Source organism: Podarcis bocagei (assembly GCF_964188305.1).
Source record: "Podarcis bocagei genome assembly, chromosome: 18".
NCBI classification, from domain to species: Eukaryota; Metazoa; Chordata; class Lepidosauria; order Squamata; family Lacertidae; genus Podarcis; species Podarcis bocagei.
The window spans coordinates 10,012,747-10,028,412 of record NC_138144.1 but is presented as its reverse complement, the minus strand read 5'-3'; the positions used below and the strand labels follow the sequence as shown (position 1 = coordinate 10,028,412).

Genomic DNA, 15,666 nt, shown 5'->3' with positions numbered 1-15,666 from the left:
TAAGAAAGACCAGTGGTCAGGGATGATGGGAGCTGTAGTCTCCCAAACTTGGGTCTCCAGCTGTTTCTGAACTACTACAACTCCCATCAAACCTATCTAGCAGGATCCATGGTCAGGGATGATGGGAATTGCAGTCCAACAAACAGCTGGAGAACCCCTGTTCTGGATGAAGCCAGGTAGCAGAACGCAGAGGCAGCTCTCTGGAACCCATGAGGACTAACAGAGTGGCATTTTTGTTTTGTTTTGTTTTTAAGGAGGGGGTTGGGGTAAGAAAAGGGAAGGAAATTTCTCAGGAATCTGTGCCACGCATCTGATGAATTGGTCTCCCTTCTGCAAGACCGGGAGGGAGTTCTCAAGGAGTCAAAACTTTGGGTCATGACTTCTTTGAGTGCAACCTGCACAGAGAGGACCATCCTAGACTACTTTGCTCCTTTACGGGGAAAGGTCAAAGGAAAAGAACCTGGAATATATATATATATATTCCAAGCAAGTCAATAAGCGAGTTAGCAGCCAAGATCCTCTCCTGTGTTCAAAGACTTTGTAGCATCTGGATAGCTGAGTTGGTTAGACCATGGTGCTGATAACGCCAAGGTTGCAGGTTCAATCCCTGTATGGGGCACCTTCATATTCCTGCATTGCAGGGGGCTGGACTGGATGACCCTCAGGGCCCCTTCCAACTCTGCAATTCTATGATTCTAAGAGGATAATCCCAAATCCAAGTTGTATCTCACGCTTTCATCTATTGTACCATAAGCACGCCTGCGTTTCATCATGCTGTTATTTCTAACAAGCACACGTTATGATCCTCAGCGTTCCTATTCCGTTTTTGACGGGTCTGCGACAGCATAACAATCAATCAACTGCATCAGATTCCTGATTTTCAGATGCCAGAGGAGTAGGGCGGGAAGAGAGAATGAAAGCAGCTAAGAGCTGGAGCTATCCGTAGGGTTTGCAACTTAAAGTATGTTGTTGGGAGCTGCTCCCAAGGCTCATCAGATTGGCTTTTTTTATAGCAAGGAGGAGGAGGAGGAGGAGGAGGAAGAAGAGGAGGAGGAGGGGAAAGCACCCTTACTCACCACCTTCTCAATACGGCTAGGTAGGACTACGCTGGCCAGGGGGATACTAACGGGGAGTTTATTGGGCTGCACTGTGCTCAAGGGGATGCTGATGGGAAGGCTGGTGATGGTCTCCCCGTTACTCGCGGACGTCCTCTCTCGCAAAGCCTGCAGACACACAAAAAAGCAGAGAAGGCCAAAATAATGCAGCGCCCCCCCTTTCGCCTTCCGAGCCGAGAAGCTCTCAAAAGGACGTTTAGCGGAAGGAGAGCACTGGAGCGCTTGCAAGCAATTCCCCACCCCAACAAATATTCTTAAAAAGACACGGACAAGAGGTCAACTGCATCAGCCAGCCAACATACACACACACACACGCACAGTTTGCCGTTTCGGTCAGAGTACAAACAGGAGTCCATTTAACCACGGTGGCCTTGGAGATGGGGAATATTACACCTGTGCCGGTTTTTGCTAAGATAAACAGACGGGCACCAGCAATGTCGTTTTGGTTCCCCCATTCACAAATGTTTGAGGCCGGACTTTGGAAACCAGGGCTGATTGCAGCTTGGTGCTTCTGACACGTTTAAGAAAGGGACAGTTCGGGGGGGGGGGAGAGAAATGCATTCCACACCCCACTGAGACCAGACAACAGTACAGGCAGGTACTTGTGACACAGCAAGAGAGAAAACGCTGCATCAAACAGACCCAAGTCTAACCTCCAGAGTCGTGTAAAATGTATTTTAACATACAGCACTCTCAATCTGGGCACTTTATTATGCAGTGTGGGTTTTTCGGGTCCTGAAGAATTCTCTTTGGCTCGGGACACAACCTGCATTTCCCCATCAGTATGCTCTGAGCATAACCAATCAATGTCTCCCGTTGGCACAGAGATTTCCTCTTGTGCAATGGGACCCCCCCCCCCCCAAATTCCATCCTGTGGAGTTACTTCAAATCTGCTCTAAAGGGTTGGGGGAAACCCCAGAACTGAATTAGAGGGCACACAGGGGGTGGGGGAAGAGTCCCTTCGCACAAGCAGAAATCCCTGCACTGAAGGGAGATTTACTTAGCATTGGATTCAGCCCACAACTTACTCGGCGTTGGATATGTGGGATAACAAGCCACAAGTAACCCAACATGCTTAAGTCTAATGAATGCATGAAGGGGTTAATACTAAAAAGCAATCTATCCTGCCAGGCTTAGCTATGTCACTTCCCTTACCTTGGGAGGAAACAGGTAATTCAAGCCTATTGTTTCTCCCAACTCCAGTCTACCCGAGAAGCTCAGCATGTGATGAAGCTTGAGCTGGTTGCTCCAGCTCAACCGCATGGCTCTCACCAGCCACTCTGGAGTTCCTATACCAATAATCTTGGAGCTTTTACTGCTTTATAACTAAGCTAAGTTTTACTACGCCTGTGCAATGTTTCTGACCAATGTATGGAAAAGCGCATGAACCGGAGCTTTGAAGCATTTGTAAGTAAACCAATCTTTAATTTACCAAACCTGTTGCTTCTTCATCTATGCTGGGGGAACAGGGAAATTTTGGAAGGGCATATTTTAAAGGTCTAACAGCTTATATTTGCACCCTTCACTCTTCTGCATATTCCGTGACTTTAAATCTCTACTGGGGTTCTTGCCCTGAGACCTCCGGGTATAGGACGGTATATAAATTCAATAAATACTGTATTTTTTGCTCTATAAGACTCACTTTTTCCCTCCTAACAAGTAAGGGGAAATGTGTGTGCATCTTATGGAGTGAATGCAGGCTGCGCAGCTATCCCAGAAGCCATAACAGCAAGAGGGATTGCTGCTTTCACTGCGCAGCGATCCCTCTTGCTGTTCCGGCTTCTGAGATTCAGAATATATTTTTTCTTGTTTTCCTCCTCCAAAAACTAGGTGCGTCTTGTGGTCTGGTGTGTCTTATAGAGCGAAAAATACGGTAATCATAATAATCTCTCACCAAAGAGTACTTGCGCCAAATTTGGATCTTCACATTAGTAATTATATATATTGCACTGGAGACAACCCATAGTTCACTTAGCATTGACTAAGGTTCATTTAACATTTGGTACAGCTCAGTTCCCCCCCAAAAAACCCACACACCACACAGTTGAATACTCCGGGGAAGTCAACCTCATGGAAGCTGCGCCTGGAGACTCAGAGACAGCCCCCCTTGCGGCTTCCTTACCTTCTCATTGGCTACTGACAAGGCTGCTGGAGAAGGTGGCTGGGGTTCCTGAGGGCTCGTCTTCAGGCCGTTTGGCATCGCAGGGCTTGAAAAGGTGAGGCCGTTCTCTTTCACGTGCTCAGTCCTGCCAAAGGGAAATAATAATAATTATTATTTATTATTTATACCCCGCCCATTTGGCTGGGTTTCCCCAGCCACTCTGGGCGGCTTCCAACAGAATATTAAAATACAATAATCTATTAAACATTAAAAGCTTCCCTAAACAGGGCTGCCTTCAGATGTCTTCTAAAAGTCTGGTAGTTGTTGTTCTCTTTGACATCTGGTGGGAGGGCGGGTGCCACCACCAAGAAGGCCCTCTGCCTGGTTCTCTGTAACCTCACTTCTCGCAATGAGGGAACCGGCAGAAGGCCCTCGGCGCTGGACCTCAGTGTCCGGGCAGAATGATGGGGGTGGAGACGCTCCCTCAAGTATACTGGACTGAGGCCGTTTAGGGCTTTAAAGGTCAGCACCAACACTTTGAATTGTGCTTGGAAAATAAAATAAACAGGGTGCAAGAGTTCTGGAGGTTTCCCCACTGCCAATGGAAAGCGTTCATCGTTTGTTAAGAGAGACATCCTGCCTTTCATCACGATATATCCCAAGCAGTGTTCAAAATTCAAGAGGTGCCAGGCACATTTTGCACCTGGCTATCGGTCCCTCGTGACCAAGTGAAGATGCCTGGGTGCCAGGATGGCGCCTGATGTCTCCATCATCCGGGGATCCTTGCACCTGGACTGTTTTCACACACTAAGGTCCCATCCTGTAGAATTCCATATATTTTATCTGCACAATTGGAATGAATTTCTGGAACCAAAATGCTTTTTCAATGCAGCCTGAGAAGGAGCAGTGAAGAGCGTTATAGTTGTCGTTTGTCTTTGCTTCCCCCACTGCCCTGCTCAGAGTTGTGAAGGATATTCTTATGTTATGAATGGTCCATGTCACCATTAAGAAAAAAGAGGTCAGAAAAGGCTAGTAGATATGCAAACTATCCCTGGATCAAGGGACTTTTCTTCTTTAAGTTCTCAAAGTTCTTAACCTGGCTCAAGGTTGTCCTCTGAACTAGACAGATGTTTAACTGAGAATCCATCGCAGTCAGTCCACCCTTTGAAAAATAAGACTTTCGAGTCGTCTTGCCCCCAAATGGCAAATAGGCATTGTGTTTTGGCGACTGTAACCTTGGTTTAAGTAGCCATTTGGTGCCTGGCTTGTATGTATTATGTTTTTATATGTGTTGGGAGCCATCCAGAGTGGCTGGGGCGACCCAGTCAGATGGGCGGGGTACAAATATTATTATTAATTGTTATTATCATCATTATTATTTACTACTACTACTAGATTAGATATGGGGAAACCTGGAGCCCTGCAGATGTTCCTGGACTCCTAGCAGCCAGCATGGCCAATGGCCAGGGATGAAGGGATGTTGGCGCCTTGTGCCACCTGGGTTTTGAGCAGGCAGGCTCCACACCAACCGTGGCATATCAGTATTCAGCAGTATTTGATGGGGAAACACAAACCCTTCCTCCAAAGCCCTGGTTGCGTCGAAGAAGGCTGCCAGAACTTGGGACATGGAAGAGGGGGCCAGCTTGTTTCCTCCTGCTCTGCAGGGTAGGACTCAAACCCATGGCTTCAGGTTACAAGGAAGGAGATTGCGACTCAACATCAGGAAGAGACATTCTCAACAGGGGAACGGTTTCCCTCGGGAGGTTGCAGACTCTGCTTCCTTGGGGGCTTTTAAGCAGAGGTCGGATGGCCACCTGCTAGGGATGCTTTAGCATTGCGGGGGGTGGGCCTAGATGACCCTTGGGGTCCCTTCCAGCTCTACAGTTCTATGATTCTATGAACTGCCAAGTGAGAGAGAGCACCTCCTTCTGTCCGTGGTACTTGGCAAAGTCCAGTCTGCGTGGAGCAAGTGAGAGGAGGGAGCTGCCCCAAAAGGACCCCTCGCTTGCCCCAAGCCCCTCTGCTGCCGCCCCCTCTCTCACCTCTGGTGGTTCTCAGCGGGCGCTGCTTTCCCACTGCCCACGTGGTCCTGGTTCAGATGCCTGCGGAGGGCGATCTTGGCCGGGGAGAAGCGGGTGTAGTCCGGCAAGGACAAGCTAGAGGCCTTGTCCGGCTTCTGCCTGCCGCTGTGGCTGGGCGTGCAGGGGACTATGTCTTGGTCCAGGTGGGAAGCCGGGTACTGGGGGGTGCCCTGCTTGGAGGAGGAGGACGAGGACGACGAGGAGGCCGGGCGGCCAAGAGCGGCGTGGATCTCGTAGGGCGTGGCGTGGCCGTTCATGGACAGCTCGGGGCTCATGCCGTTCAGGTGGGGGCCCGCGGGGAACTTGGAGCACTCCAGCTCGGGGTGGAAGGTGCTGTGATCGGGCTCCGCCTCTCGGCTCGGGTGGCGCTTGTGGCGTGGGTGGGCGAGGGAGTCGTCGGGAGGCATGTAGGACTTCAGCTGCAGCAGCTCCTGCTGCCGCTGACTCTTCTCAAGCTCCACGATGCTGATCTTTAAAAAGAAAAAATGGGGAGGGTGGAAATCAGGAAGCTTATGTGCAATGCACAAACTGGTTACACCTGGGTTGGGGCGTCTTCCAACACTATGGTCTCATGGTTCCATGAAGCCCTACCTGCAGCTCCAAGCAATGCTTCTGTTTCTCAGAGATCTGGTTCTTCATTGCTTGCTTTTCCTTGAGCAGATTCTCCAGCGACAGCGTCGACCAGTCCAGCTTCAGCTCTTCGCACCTGGCCTTCAGCTAGGATATGGGGGAGACAGACAAGGAGGGTGAGTTTGGACGTGAGCCCCCCCAGCCCCCAGCCCCGAGACGCTGGGACTCCCGTTGGGGAGGACGCACCAGCTGCAAACTCTGGTTCCTGAGCTCGCCATTGTCTTTCTCCAGCTGCTTGGTCTGCTCCTTCAGCTGCTGGTTGTGAGCAGAGATCTCCTTCTGAGCCTGGATAAGGTCGTTGTACGTCAGTGCCTTAACACCCAGCTAGGTTGGTGGGGGGACAGAACATGGTTAGACCCCCACCCAGCATCATCCCGGCGACATAAAACAGGGAGCATCAGTTTGGGAGCAGGGAGGAAGTTCAGGAAAACAAAAAACGAACGGCTTGCCTTCTCCTCGTGCCCCTTTCCATGCCATGACCCTGTTGCTGCAGCTGCTACAGAGACCACCCAGCCCACTGTGTTACAGTCTCCCCTCTTCTGAGCTGATGGTCTTGAGCATACCCTTGGGGGGCTTGCCCGGAGGGACTCAGGATTACATCTTTATTGCTTCGTGGTGGTAACTGTCCCTTTGTTTGGTAACCGTATGCTTTGTTGTTGCAAGCCGCCCTGGGACTGTACAGTGAAAGACGCTAAATCTGACCCAGACAGATTTACTGTATTTTTCGCTCCATAAGACACACTTTTTTCCTCCTAAAAAGTAAGGGGAAATGTGATTGCATCTTATGGAGCGAATGGCGCTGTGCAGAGAGAGAGAGAGCTGTGCAGCGCCCCTTCAGCGAAGCGCCTCGCCTGTGAAGCGGGAGGAGGAACGGAGCCCATTCTGTTCCTCCTCCCGCTTCGCTGAAGGGGCGCTGCGCAGCTCTCCCTCTCTGTTCCTCCTATGTTCCTCCCTTCTGTTCCTCCTCCCGCTTCGCAGGAGAGGCGCTGCGCAGAGACAGTGGCCAGCACTGTGGCCAGCTTGATGCCTGTGGGAAGCCCACAAGAAGTACGTGAGCATCATAGCACCTCTCAAAACTAGGTGCATCTTATGGTCGGGTGCGTCTTATAGAGCGAAAAATACGGTGATGTGTCTAAAATTGTCCTGTCCTGATTGATATCAGGACCAATGCATGGGGCAGGGCGCTCTTCAGATCTGAACTTTTCGCACAGAGATAGGGGCTAACAATCTGGGATGTGGGGGCCCCTGTACAGCTTGCACAAAGACCACTGCACTGTGACTCCAGGCTAGACATGGGATTGGTGTGTGCAATCTAGATGTGGCCTGAAGGGAAAGAGAAATAAAAAATACCAGCTGCAAGGAAGATCAGCTGTGCTATGGGCATGGGTAAGAGGGCAATTAACCCATTAAGCAGAGGACTTGGGAAAAGTGGGGAAAGTGGAGATGGAATGTAGAATGGTCCAGACCTGACTGCCAGAGGCCTTGGAAAAAGTGAGACAGAGGGTTTGACACATGTGATATGCCAGATTAATAGTCAGGTGCAGAAAGCACATCCATGGTGACGAGAGATACATCAGTTAATGTCTGAATGTAAGACTATGGAGGATAGTAATGACTGGATAGTCGTGTGATGCTACAATCAAACTATAACATGGAAGTCCTCCTCCAAGGGCCTTCTGGCAGTTCCCTCACCGTGAGAAGTAAGGATACAGGGAACAAGGCAGAGGGCCTTCTCGGTGGTGGCACCCTCCCTGTGGAATGCCCTTCCTTCAGATATCAAGGAAATAAACACCTACACAACTTTCTGGAGACATCTAAAGGCAGCTGTGTATAGGGAAGCTTTTTAATGTTTGATGCTTTATTATCTTTTTATATAGGCTGGAAGCCGCCCAGAGTGGCTGGGGTAGAATAAATATTACTACAGTGGTACCTCGGGTTACAAACACTTCGGGTTACAGACTCCACTAACCCGGAAGTAGTACCTCGGGTTAAGAACTTTACCTCAGGATGAGAACAGAAATTGTGCACTGGCAGCACGGTGACAACGGGAGGCCCCATTAGCTAAAGTGGTACCTCAGGTTAAGAATGGTTTCAGGTTAAGAACGGACCTCCGGAACAAATTAAGTTCGTAACCAGAGGTACCACTGTAAACAACAACAACAACAACAACAACAACACATGCTCTGCAGAGGGCAGTCTCTGTCTCTCCCCCCCCCCTCCGCCCTGCTGGCCACGCCACTCCCCACTCCTACCTCATCCAGTTTCTGCTGGAACAACCGCTTGATTTCTTCCTTCTGAGCCTGGCAGTGAGTAAACAACTGTTGGGCCTTCCCCAGAAGCTGAGTATTCTTCTCCTAGAACAGAAGCAGGGACAGGAGAGGGTGGGGACACAGCAAGATTAGCAGGTGCACACAGCACATTATCCAGTGTAAAGAAATGGTACAAAAAGGGATTTGTAAGTAGATAAAGCAAAACTGCATGTGTAATGAACCTTTTCACAAACATGAGTTGTAAGGCACTGTCGTATGACAATTACAGTTTCTCCAAACATCTCAAACTACCAAATTTTTCACTCTATAAGACGCACCAGACCACAAGACGCACCTAGTTTTTGGAGGAGGAAAACAAGAAAAGATATATTCTGAATCTCAGAAGCAAGAAGAGCAAGAGGGATCACTGCGCAGTGAAAGCAGCAATCCCTCTTGCTGTTCTGGCTTCTGGGATAGCTGTGCAGCCTGCATTCGCTCCATAAGACGCACACACATTTCTCCTTACTTTTTAGGAGGGGAAAAGTGAGTCTTATAGAGCAAAAAATACGGTATTTACGTTCCTTCTTTTGCATTGTGTCAAGCTTCAATGGTAAGAAAACTGAGAACTGCTGCAAGGCGGCAGCTGTAGATTCCATTACAGCCTCTCGCTTGACTTTTCAAAACTGTGCTAATTATATCATTCCGCAAGAGCTTAAATCAACAGAGCTTTGTTGCTTCTCAGGGCCAAGGGTTGAGTTCCAAATTCCAAAAGGGGCGATTGCATTTCTACTCAGAAAAACTCCCTGATCGGCACTTCCGGGTCAGCGCCAACGACGAATGGTGGAGTTCCTCCGATCGGAGGAACGGGCTCTGTGGAAATTGGGTCTTCCCGCCGCGGCGAAGGCGAGGGCCCGCTAGAAATCCCAGGCGGAGAAGCCTGGGAACGTGGGGTTCGGCAGAGCACCAAGAGCGCCTCCCCTACTCACGAGGAAACCCCTTTTTGGGGCTCCATAGTGAAGTGGGGTGAGCAGCGCGGTGCTGCGAACCGATCGCTATTTCCATGGAGGGAAGCCGCGCAGCCATCGCCGGAGAGCGCTGACTTTTTCCTGATGACATTTGGACTTTAAATCAAGCACCCGTGAGTAAAAACGGAGAATTGGATTAAGAAATTTGCAAAATTTATGAATTAGGCACGAAGCGGGAAGGTGTAAACAGGAAGTCCGCCTCCCGTTTTTGTATATAGATTGAAGCAAAGACCTCGTAACCTAATAGCCTGAAAAACTGCTTTAAAGTTGGAAATTTCCTGCATCCACAACCAATAAAACCCCCTTGGAAGCAGGAGAAAAGGGGGGGGGGATTTAACTGTTTAATCCTGCAGGAGGAGAGTAAAGGAATTTAAGTTTCCATCGCCCCAAACCTGGGGACGGGGTGTCGGGACAGAAACTGTTTGAGACGTCCATTGATTGAAAGTGGAGCACTTTGACAGATAGTTAAAAAAATAAAATTAAAAAAAAGAGAAACAAATTAACTTCAACGCTACTTTCTGCATTTCTGCTTTTTAAAGAAACAAAATATCTGAAATCGAAAGGAACTGAAATCGAAAGTAATCTCCTTTGTTGGATATATTTTAAAAATGGATACAAATAGAAATTGTGTCCCCTAGAGGGAGCCTGTCAGTTTGTTGTTGCAGCTTACTTGGAGACTCTACAGATGTGAGATTTGGATCGTGGGACCAGCCATTTGACCTTGATCTTGAACAGAAATGTGTTGGCAGGAAGGTTTGGTGTCTGCCCTTGGCATGACTAATGCTTTGCTGGAGCAGCTGCATGAGAAAATGAACTTGATGCATGAAAAATTGGACCTGATGAGTGCTGTGGCCAGTGAATATGATTTAACAGGGAATAAGGATAAAGAAGTTATGCAGCGATCAATTCAGGAATCTGGTTTGACAAGGCAAGTCCAAGGGCAGATGCAGAAAGAAGAGGCAGTGATTACTCCTCAAACAACACAAATGGAAAGATCCAAAGTCCTGCAGGAACAAAAGCTACTGCGTTGGAAGATTGAACTTGGAGACTGCTGGGAAGTATTTGAAGTCAAGGAAGCTTTTAACTCTAGTGGGACTATGAAACAGGTGAACAACTATCTTCTGGATAAATATCCTTTGGCTTACAAAGATGAAGGGGAGTGGGACTGGGGGGAAGGGGCCAATCTGATGAAGGAAAATGGAAACTATTACCGGATGGAACCCTCCGGAGACCCACTCCCCAAGAAACCAACAATTGATAAAGAAGTGCGCAAGCACAAACAAGAACAAAAAAATTTGCAGAAGGGGCCTAGAAGAGATTTAAGGGCCTCGGACATTAGAACACCAGATTGATGCACTGGATGTAATGGACAGAAAGGACTGACATGACCCGAAACCAGGAAGAAGGGATGTTGGATAAAAATTAGAGATATCAAGGGAAATTCTTTTGTTAATTTTGGAATTAGTGCAACATCAATGAAATTTGAGGGAATATGTTGGAAAGGAACTAAATTGGCTTTAGTAGAAATGATTTTAAGGAGATATGTATGAATATGATGTAAACTTTGAAATTTTAAGATTTTTAAGATAAGATAAGGGTAAAGAGATTAAGGTAAATTGAATAACAGATTATATTAAAAGATGGAAAGGTTATCTTGATTAATAAATAAGAGATTGTGAAGATTAATCATTTAAATTAAAATTGAGAAACATGGGAAGAATTTGCTGAAATAACGAATTAAACTAGAATACAAAAAGGGAGGTGCGAGGAGGTTCAAGAATTAAGCAAATGAAAAGTTGCAATTTGAGATTTGTATTTTTCTTCTTTCTTTTCTGGGGTTTTTTCTTTTTGTTTTATTTCTTGCTGTATATTTTTTTTTCTGTGTGTCTTGTTTTGATGAAATTTTGAATAAATATCATTTAAAAAAAAGAAAAGAAAAACTCCCTGATCAGGCTTAAAAGGAAGATCCTACACAGCTGCCGAAAGGAAGTTTGTCTCCTTACCTTTTCCTGTTCCAGTAACTGCTGAAGGTTCGCCTTGTATTGAGGAGTCTTCATGTACGTCATGAACTGCATGTACTGGATCTTGAACGAATCTGTGTTAAGACCAGAGGAGATGGAGAACGGAAGAACGTCGTCAACGACAGCCTTGCATTCAGGACCAGCCTCCCCTATCCCTGTCTCAGTAGAACAGTGGTCCAGACTCCTTTAAATGAGCTTGCGACTCAGAGCCAGCTGCAGCTCCTATTTAAGGGCTCAGTCCGAGGACCTCTGGTGCTGAAACAATATCTGAGCTCCCTTTATATGGAATCTCTACCCTGAGCCCTATATGAGCTGTCCATGGCGCTACTGAAGATAGAGTCACAGGTCCTATTCAAGTCCCCCAAGGACTGGTGCTGAAACAATATTTGAGCTCCGCTCATATGGAGCGTCTAGCCTGAAGCCTCCATGGAACTGTCCAGGGTGCTGATGAAGTCTCACATTTCCCTATTTGCACAAACCTGAACACACCCACACCTTCCCACACCGACCATGTGGGCTGGCCTGCTCATCGAGGAGGGGGAAACCCTCTTACCTAGCAGCTTCTGGAGTGCAGGCGGGGTGGGGGTCACCAACAGCTGGTTTGACGAATGCCGCTGCACTTTAGGAGGTAGTTGGTAATACGGACTACGAGGTGACCTGTAAGCATCTGAAAGGGAGACGACGCAAGGTATTAAGTTTCACACTTTGCTTTAGGAGCCCCACCCAAGGAAAAGAGGAGGTTGTGGATTTGTGGTGAGGAAACAAGCTGGGAGATGGCTTGAACCACAAGTGGAGGAACAATGTGGTTGAATACAATCAAACACTGGTGAGGGCTCATCACCAAGCCTACCTATGAAGCCGTAAATGGCTCAGGACTGCTAGCCACTCAGGGAACAGGACACACACACACACACACACACACACACACACAATGTGTGTGGGGGGGGAATGTGAAGTAGCCAATGCTACTCTAGATTCCTGCAGCCCCCCATTAACTCTGCCAGCTCAGCTCTCCCCTGACTCCTGAAGGGGGCAGCGAATCACAAGATCAGGGTGTGGGGAATCCGTGAAGCCAGCCAATGCCTCTACCTAGCCCCACCCTTATCTCAGACACTGCATCAGTATATCACAATGTTGAAAACCAGCTATATCCTTATTCCAGACATCATGATGCATCAGAATATTGTGATGTTTAGCTGGTGATATATCGTGGTGCTGAAGGCCAGATACTGCCCAGCCCTAGTAGGAGCAAAATCCAAGTGCACATTTAAGGAAAGCAACACCTTTTAAATTACCGTATTTTTCGCTCTATTAGACGCACCCAACCATAAGACACACCTAGTTTTTAGGGGAGGAAAACAAGAAATAAGAAAGCAACGCGAAACCTCCTGAGCGAAGAGGGAGCGCTCCTCTCTCTTCGCTCAGGAGGCTTTCCGGGGCTATCCCTGAAGCCAGGAGAGCAAGCGGGATCGGTGCGCACCGATCCCCCTTGCCCTCCTGGCTTCAGCAAAAGCAAGCCTCCTGGCTCCCCCCCCCCACCTCCTGCAAAAGCCAGGGATAGGATAGCCATGTGAAGCCTCCGAAGGGCAGCGGGGTGAAGGCTCTCCCTGCCTGGAAGAGGCTAAGCCAGAAGCTAGAACAGCGAGAGGGAGCGCTGCGCAGTGCTCCCTCTTCCTGTTCTGGCTTCTGGGATAGCCGCACAGCCTACATTCTCTCCATAAGACACACACACATTTCCCCTTACTTTTTAGTAGGGGAAAAGTGCGTCTTATAGAGCGAAAAATACGGTAGCTTTATTCTGTAAACCGCCCTGAGACCTCCGGGTATAGGGCGGTATATAAATTCAATTAATTAATTAATTAATTAACGCCCACACCACAACGTGAAGGGTGGCAGGTGGCCAGCTAACACCAAGCAACTTGGCAGCTCACCCTGAGGAGAAGACGAGCAGGCCTGCGAAACGGTCTGGGCGTGGAGGAGCTCCAGGGCGGTCTGGTTCCTCTTGGGCTTGCGCTCTGAGCTCACGATGTTCATCTTCTTGGGGCGCCCGCGCTTCCTGCCGGCCATTTTCCTCCCCTTCTTGCTCAGCTTCTTCTTGCGGGCTTTGGACGGAGATGGCTTTTTGATGGCGTTGGCCCCGGGTGCGGCCTCTTCTTCAGCACCATAGTCCTTTGTGCAACAAACAGATAAATAAGAGGACACGAAACCCGAGAAAAGCAGAATCCCTCCCTCGAGAAGCTGCCCAAGGGCTCTCTGTTGCTCCCAGAGCCATGAGGACTAGAGTCTTGTGTTATATTTATGGGAAGGGCTGGTTACTGGGGGGAGGTGCTTGTTCGCCTGTACTTTCAATTTCAATTTTTTTTAAACAAAAAACCTTGTTTGAAATGACTATTTAAAGAAATATTACAGTATGATGAACTCACGGCCAGATTTGAGCTATGAGCAACAGAAGTAAATAGATTATAATACTGTGGTTGTGATTTGATAGATAGAAGGAGCAGTAGAAGGGGAGAAACAACAACATGGAAAACGGGGTGGGAACAAAAATAAGAGAAAAGCTTTGATTGTATATGTTAAGAATGTTGAAACTTAATAAAATATAATTGGGGGGTGGGAAGGTTTGTTTAAAGAAATGTCATGTTGTAGATGTTGGGATCCCCCCAGAACCACCCAGAAACATGCTGCCCCTCTGATGTGTGCCTGAGCCTGGCTTTTAGGAAACTGCAACTGTCCACACACAGCGGATTATTCGTGGGATCAGACCTTGGTCTCTTGGGCCTTTGTTGGCGTGGTGGTGTTGCTCTTGCTTTCTCGTTGCTGGCGACGTCTAGCTGCCTCTTGTTCCTCCTGCGGAGTGTAAACATTGAGAGCGTGAGCACGGAGAAGGCTGGGCGTTGCGGGGGGAGAGAAAAGACAGGAAAACGCCCCCCTCCTTCCAAACAATAAGAGGTGGAGGACACACAGGAAAAGTGTGTTATTTCTCCTCTTGAAAACGGGCAACTCCACCGTGCGTGAAAATGTGAGCCTATCTCCCCGCAGCCTTTCCAACATTGGAGGATTTGAAACAGACGTTGGATAGTCAACCCATCAGGGATTATTTAACTGTGATTCCTGAATCAGAGGACTTGGACTAAATCAGGGATTTCCACACTTTGTTCTCCAGCTGTTTTGGAACTACAGTTCCCATCATTCCTGACCCTGGTCCTGCTAGCTAGGGATGGTGGGAGTCGTGGTCCAACAACAGCTGGAGACCCGAGTGTGGGAAACACTGGCCCATATGATTCCTTAGGGTCTCCTCCAGCTCCAGATTCCATGCATACCAGCCACGGGAGAAGAGTGCTCAAAGAGTGCTTTTGCACCCGCGTTACGTGTCTCGGAGAGGCTGCGCTACTCTGAAGCTTCCACGACTGCAATTAGGCTTAAAAAGTAAAACGGCTATTGTTACGCCACTTACCCTGAGTTTTGGATTTTTGAGACTAGAGAAGTAGTTTTCAAGCTAAATAGCAACGACAAGAAAAATAGATCAGTATAATAAATAAATGAATAAACCTCCTCAGATGTTCCAGGTGTTTCAAAGGAGCATTCAGGCATCGTCTCCCTAAAAACTACACCAAGAATTCACCCTTAAAATATCATCACACCAGCATTTAGTGATTTGGGAGCAACAAAATGAGACGTCTTGTTTATTTTTTCCTATGAAATTTATATATGACTTGATTGTAAAAAAGCAAAAGCAAAAAAAAAAACCCACCACTCTCAAAATAGTTTACAGAAAGCAGCGTCTAAGAAGCAGACAGAACTTGTGTTGATGGACCACAATCACAGTGCAATGACTGAACAATGGGAAACTGCAGACACTGTTCTTGGGAACCGCAAGCGACAAACAGGGCGGCGGCGGGGGGACGGGGGGGGGAACTTGCCACCTAAAATCACCAAAGATAAAAGGTTGCAGCCCAACTAAATAAATAAATGCAAAAGAGAGGCGTCAGGGTCCTAACGCAGAGCACCCAGGAACTTTGGGGTCCCTTCCAGCTTGACAATTCCATAATTCTAATTCTCTGCGGAAGGTGGTTTGTGGATTTCGCTTGCTGCTGCCACCCCTTTTATTTTTATTGTTTATATTTATTAAATTTATATGCTGCCCTTCATCAAAGATCTCTGGGCAGTTCACAGAATGAAATACAAAATAAAACACAAGTAAATAATTAAACCAAAACAACAAAACAGTAACACACCCTTTCCTGACCCCACCAGGAACACAAATGCACAACATGAAAACCGGTGTTGGGCTGGACGTTGATTCTTGGTATAACAGAGTAGGGTCAATAGCATTGGCTGAGAAACTAACATGCCAGGTGAGAGGTGCAAAGGGCGAACACAATCCATATTCCTTTTATAATATATGGCAAAGGTTTACTGAATACATAAATTGTTCAGACTGTGG

At 47.8% G+C, this 15,666-nt stretch overlaps 1 protein-coding gene across 5 annotated transcripts in view; it reads right to left on the bottom strand.

Moving 5' to 3' along the window:
* The window catches only part of DOT1L (DOT1 like histone lysine methyltransferase), a 76,020-nt gene that overhangs the window by 21,067 nt on the left and 39,287 nt on the right, over window positions 1–15,666 (bottom strand). For 4 of the 5 annotated variants that reach the window (XM_081177577.1, XM_081177578.1, XM_081177580.1 and 1 more), the window contains exons 12-22: window positions 14,677–14,718; window positions 13,986–14,069; window positions 13,154–13,391; window positions 11,776–11,889; window positions 11,205–11,296; window positions 8,180–8,281; window positions 6,114–6,251; window positions 5,889–6,014; window positions 5,259–5,767; window positions 3,238–3,361; window positions 1,077–1,223 (exon numbers count right to left, since the gene is read on the bottom strand). In XM_081177577.1, the coding sequence (XP_081033703.1) occupies window positions 1,077–1,223; window positions 3,238–3,361; window positions 5,259–5,767; window positions 5,889–6,014; window positions 6,114–6,251; window positions 8,180–8,281; window positions 11,205–11,296; window positions 11,776–11,889; window positions 13,154–13,391; window positions 13,986–14,069; window positions 14,677–14,718 (1,716 nt within the window). The remainder of the gene's footprint in view (window positions 1–1,076; window positions 1,224–3,237; window positions 3,362–5,258; window positions 5,768–5,888; window positions 6,015–6,113; window positions 6,252–8,179; window positions 8,282–11,204; window positions 11,297–11,775; window positions 11,890–13,153; window positions 13,392–13,985; window positions 14,070–14,676; window positions 14,719–15,666) is intronic. The other variant, XM_081177579.1, reaches the window with a different exon arrangement.